The 6,256-nt window shown below is 39.1% G+C and overlaps 1 protein-coding gene across 1 annotated transcript; it reads right to left on the reverse strand.

Annotated features, from left to right (window-relative positions):
• Window positions 1–4,934: 4,934 nt before the first annotated feature.
• LOC122484366 (olfactory receptor 5A2) lies at window positions 4,935–5,900 on the reverse strand. The gene has a single exon (XM_043582315.1). The coding sequence runs from the start codon at window positions 5,898–5,900 to the stop codon at window positions 4,935–4,937; it is 966 nt and encodes a 321-aa protein (XP_043438250.1).
• Between the last annotated feature and the right edge of the window lie 356 nt (window positions 5,901–6,256).

Raw genomic sequence — 6,256 nt, forward strand, 5'->3', positions numbered from 1 at the left:
TGTATACCTTAATGTTATAGGTCAAGTATATTTCAATTAAAATTTTAAAACTAAATTTTAAAAAGGACACATGCTGGGGCGACTGGGTGGCTCAGTTGGTTAAGCGTCAACTTCAGCTCAGGTCATGATCTCACACTCCGTGAGTTCTAGCTTCGCATCAGGCTCTGTACTGTCAGTTCAGAACCTGGAACCTACTTCGGATTCTGTGTCTCCCTCTCTCTCTGCCCCTCCTCCACTCACGCTCTATCTCTATCAAAAAATGAATAAATGTTAAAAAAATTTTTTTAAAAGGACACGAGCTGAGTGCCAAAAGGATAAAAAAGTAATACTGAGTTACACTTAATTGTAATTGTAAAATAAAAATAAATCAAATGAATAAAGAAAGCTAGCGTCTTCATCAAAGGTGCTCAACTGGCTAACGCAGGAAAATCTCATGCATGGTCTTCTGTTGAAAAACTGCCAGAGATGGCAAGTGTATGAAAAACAATTCCAGAACTTTCAGAGATCTGAAAACCACAGACAGCAAAAGTGTTAAACCTTCTGGTTTGCCTCTGGTAAAAAGGGACTGCAAGAAAAAAGTGGCATTTAGATCTGACAGTGTAGATAATACAGCAAATTGTAAAGAGTATCTGTAACAGGATACATGGAATGAGTAAAGGAAAAATTGGACAGGTAGGTCCCTTGAGGTGCAGGATTTCTCAGAACCCACCTCTTTTTGATAAGTCTCATGGACAACTCCCTGCTGCTGCTCAGCCCCAGATCTTATTTCCAATTGTAGCCTAGACTGAGGGTCAGGTTGAAGGGTGAGAGGATCCCTGCAAGACTACTTCCTTAGCTTTGTTATTTGTTAGAAAATGAACTGTGAGTTTCAGTGAATGTCTCATATAGGGACTTCCTCCCTCTGGCCCATGTGCATCAATAATTTTGTTTCTTAAGCATTTCTTAAGATGAAAACCACCCAGCCTTCCTTTGCATAAGAAAGAGATTTTATTAGAACAAGAATATTCCATCAGTATCAATGTGATACTTTACACATGTCAGTTTTTCTACTTATGTCAACATTTAAGTCCATTATGAGTTACTTTAGAAAAGTTTTGAAAGCGAAATGAAGGCTGTTTTCCCATGGAGTCTCCCTGGGTCAAGATGCCTATTTATAGAGTGTGGTTTCACCAAAATGGGTGGTTTGTCTGTCTTCCATCTAGTCTGGCAACACTGAAGGGAGACGCCGCTATATCCATTTGATAGAAGTTCCAAGTCATGATTGCAAGAGCCTGCTGGCTATTTCTTTACTTGTAGGAAGGTGGGGAATCTCATCCCTGGCCAGATCCATAAACACTATTGCGCATAGGAAGTCTTAGCCAGCATTAGAAGGGGAAAGGAAAGCATGGGAAGAGTGAGAATGGAATAGAAGCAGCAAAGGTCACATATAAACCATTGGTTTCTCTTTCTGTTATTTAGGAGATGTTACAGACAAGGAGACCTATCAAGAATTCAAGGAAGGTAGTCATAGATCAAGGTGATGGGGGGAATGCTGAAACACATGGTATATCTTCATATATGCAAGACATTTAGGTTCTCCCTGATCAACGGTAGGTCAGAAGGATCCAAGTCAGTTATCTGGACGCAGGGAAGTGAATTGCAAGTGTTTCCTTATTTGTGTGGGTGATCACAGAATAGGCAAGCTCTAGGTTTCTCTAGGTTTATGACTAGAAACATAAGACTCTTAATCTTTAGGAAAAAGTTAAAAATCTCACCAGAACCCATTTAATGCATCAGTCACTAATCCCTGAGTATGTGAGGGAGGGAGGCAGAGAGGGACTGTAATCATATATACCTACCAAAAAATTAGGGGAATATAGGTGGTACTGTGGACAATAATCAGGTTTCTGAAAACTCTAAAAATTAAACCACAAAATCAGATCATAGTAAATAAAATGGGGGCACCTGGGTGACTCAGTCAGTTAAGTGTCCAACTCTTGATTTTGGCTCAGGTCATGATCTCATGGTTTGTGGGATGGAGACCCAAATCAGGCTCTGGACTGCCAGCATGGAACCTACTTGGGTCTCTCCCTTTCTCTCTCTCTCAAAAATAAATAAACATTTAAAAATAATAATAAAATTCTTTTAAAAATAAATGAACAAATAAGCATTAAATAAATAAATAAATAACCGAGGTATTTAAAGACACAATTTTTCTTACACCAAAGGAAGGAAGATCTATTAATCAATCTATGGACATGTTGATTAGAAGGGAAAATGGTCACCTAGAAGAGAGGAAGATGAATTCTTGGGGAGAGAAAGTGTCAGTGCCCTGGCCCAGCACTTCAGCCTGTCTGGACCCTGTTGTTGGACACGCCAAGTGCTGACACACATTGCCCACTTTCTCTCCAAATAGACTTTCGCTTATAACTTGTTTTTCCATGTGGTTTCCTCAGCAGGACAGGATTGTGCTGCTCGCACAAGCACAAGCTTGGCAATTTAGTTCTTCCAAAACTAAAAATGGCATCTGGCTTATGCAGTTAGCTATTCTGAGCTTGGTAACTTCAGTCCATCTGGAAGAGGTCTTCAGAGGTTGTGAAGATTAGCAGCACACCCTGAATTCTGGTAATTTTACTAAAGTGAATTCACCTCCAGCCAGCTAACTGCCCGCCTCCCCAGGACAGCTCTACCTTGTCTTGCTTCGAAGAGCTATGGAATGCCTGATTCTTTCACTGCCAGAAATATTATTTAATGTATGTCTATTTATCTGCCCCATAATAAATGCATTGATTTAGGAAGTTTCATTTAACATATGGCTTACTATAAACCCCAGGTTATTTTTGCTTCATTCAAGTCTCATGACCAAACCCCATCTTATGCACTGTATTTAACAATTATTAATGAGCATTACTTTCTGTTTGGTAGTTCAGGTAGTACAGACAAGGAGACCTATCAAGGTAGTACAGACAACTGTAAAACTGGACAACTGGAAAACTGCAAAAGTACATTATGTCTTCTCAATGCAAGGAGAAAATTTCAATTGGCAGCAAACGTGTGTAGCTAAACAAGAGTTATTTTTCTAAAGATCTTACATTCAGAATCTGTGTTCATCAAAAAAATTCATGTATGATAATTAGACCAGTGACAGCTCCATGTAAATCCAAAGCGTGAGGCATATTTTCCTTTATATGTTTGTTTGTTTGTTTTGTTCCAATGACTTTTGGCATTAGGAGAATTTAAGCTTAGCTACCAAAGGTAAATTGAAAGGTAAGAGCTCAGTGAAGTGGGGTACAGATAAGGAAAGGAGGAGGGAAAAATGGCTATAAGGAAAGCCGAGGTGTCCAGGTAACTGATAGAGTTGGCTTAATAGTAGCATTTCCATGTATAGCCACTTCTATGAACTTGAATTCTTGCTGTTTTTCTAATGACTGCTTCCTCTATGCAAAGTAAGTGGCAGAGATGGGAGACACAGGCATGCCTTTTTACTGAGACTATTATGTCTCAATTTGAGTAGCTATCCCCAAAGTACCTAATCTGCTTCTTTTTAGCACATTAACCTGAATTTCTCTTGATTTATACAAAATTGACTAGTAATATGAGCTAACATTTATTAAGTATTACCATAAAACCAGGCACTAAGCTAAGCTCTTTTCATGCATATGCTTCACTTAATTGTTGAATCAATTGCATGAGGTAGATACCATTGTTATCCTCATTTTACAGATGAGAAAAATGGAGCTTGTAAATAACTTGCATAAGGCCACCTACCTACAAAGTGGCAAACATGAGATAAATAATTGCAGGTCTACTGATTTAAGAATGCCTAACAAATACTCTTAACCACTTTCACTCTGGTATCTGCAGACCCACTTTCCAGTGCATTAAAGCCATCACAAATATCACATTTTCTACCAAACTAAGGAAATGTTGTCTATTTCTTTGGCTCAAATGGTGATAAATAAATATTATTATAGAATAATAATAATAATCACCCCTTGAGTATTTGCTGCCCACCAGTACTATTCTAGTGCTTGTATATACTGAGTCATGTAATTCTTCACAATAAACCTATGATATATTTACTATTATTATTCCTATTTTACACACAGAAGGAACTAAGGTACACAGAGCCCAAGTACACACAGGTAGGTACTTTACTTATTTATGACCAACCAAGAGCAGCCACAGCTGAATAAATGTATGCCAGTTGTTTACTGCTGGTTCAAGGACACATAACAAGTTCTGAGACAACATGGAGGAGAAAAATCACTCTCTTCAATTCCTTGGCTAAATTCCCTTCTAGAACTTATCACAAAATTGGTGAAAACATAGAACTTTTCATGCCAAATGAAGGTATGCTCCTCTTCTGTAGGTTCCTAAGAAATGTTCAGTCATTAAGGCCATGATTAGAGATCTCTTTCCTGCCTTAACACATCTAAAGGGTCAGTACTATACCACCATCAGTCACAGGGATCACAATAGCTGTGATTCTCAAAGAAGAGAGGGTGTCTGCCTTGTAGTGCTCATGTGCCATAAAGGAAGCATGTTAGAACCTCATAAGAGAGAAAGGCAACTGTTTTTAGAAATAGTATCTCCTTCCTCAGGTTACTATGCTCTATATTCCTATCTTACTTTAAGAATCACCATCCTGAATGCAGGACTAACATTTTGTTCAGTACTTTCCTTCTATAGACACAATGTCTTTGTCTTTGTCATGGTGAAGTTTTCTGCTAAACTGAGCATTTATAATATTGGTTTATGTAATTCATGTATTCATTCTAGGAACCAGTAATGGCCAAACTGTTTTCCAATAACCAATAGGTAAACTAGTTGGGGGAATATTGGAAAGGGGAAAAAATCTGGTCAATACAAATCATTGTGTAAATCAACTAGTCCAAAACCACATGAAAATCTGCATAGTTAATTCAGCTCATGGCTTCTTTGAAAACATTAGCTCAGGGTGAGAAAAACAAAGGCCCATGAGAATGCATGTGATCCTTTTGCACAGCTTTCCTCATGGCATTTTTAATCTCCTTATTCCTAAGACTATAGATGATAGGATTCACCATAGGGATCACCAGAGCATAGAATATGGACACCACCTTGTCCCGGTTTAGGGAGTAGCTAGAACGAGGTCGCATGTACATGAAGAGACCAGAACCATAGAAGAGAGTCACAGCAGTCAGGTGAGAGGCACACGTGCTGAAGGTTTTGGTCCTACCTTTAGCTGAGCTGATCTTCAGGACAGCAGCAACAATGTAACCATAAGAAATGAGGATCACAAGGACAGAAACCATTCCAACAACAACACCCACAATGAAATTCACCACCTGGCTGGTAAAGGTATCAGAGCAGGACAGAACCAGAACTGGAGGAAGGTCACAGAAGAAGTGGTTGATCCTGTTGGGCCCACAGAAATCATGCTGATAGACAGAGTATGTTTCAATCAAAGAACTGAGGAATCCACCCACATAGGCCCCAGCTACCATCTTTAAACAAAGTGTATGGGATATGAGGACTGTGTAGAGCAATGGGTTGCAGATTGCAGCATAGCGGTCATATGCCATGGCTGCCAAAAGAAAGCATTCAGTCAGCCCCATTCCACAGAACACAAAGTACTGCGTGGCACAGCCAACAAAAGAAATGGTTTTCTGCCCTGTGATGATGTCAGAGAGCATCTTCGGAGTTGTGGAGGACACATAGCAGATATCTAGGAAGGATAGGTTACTGAGGAAGAAGTACATGGGCGTGTGCAAGTGGGAGTCCATCCTGATGAGGGCAATGAGGCTCAGGTTCCAGGCTAGGGTCAGGAGGTAAATCCCCAGAAATAACACAAAAAGGAAAATCTTCATTTGAGGATGGTCTGAAAATCCCAGGAGGATGAATTTTGTCACAATCGTGTTATTCCTTCCTACAACCATAGACCTGCTTCCTGAATAAAGGAAAGAAACAATCCTGTGATCAGTAAGATTGTGTTTGTTATTATGTAAGTGGATATTTCTTGGAAGATCATATAAACCATTAACACCAACTTAACATCACAGCCACCTGCTAAGCAACCTTCTTGGAGGAAGTCTGCCCATGATAATCTCTTGGCACTATTTAAAATCTGTATGCTATATATATTGCTGATTAGAAGAGAATCCATCTAATGGAGACTAAACATTTTTATCACTATAATCAGAGTTGTCATCACAGATTAAATCTATCACTATCCTACATTATCAGCTTTTCTAATCCCAAGAAAATGTATTGATAAAAAATTAGGGGTTTACCT

The sequence above is a fragment of the Prionailurus bengalensis genome, chromosome D1 (genome assembly GCF_016509475.1).
Source record: "Prionailurus bengalensis isolate Pbe53 chromosome D1, Fcat_Pben_1.1_paternal_pri, whole genome shotgun sequence".
NCBI classification, from domain to species: Eukaryota; Metazoa; Chordata; class Mammalia; order Carnivora; family Felidae; genus Prionailurus; species Prionailurus bengalensis.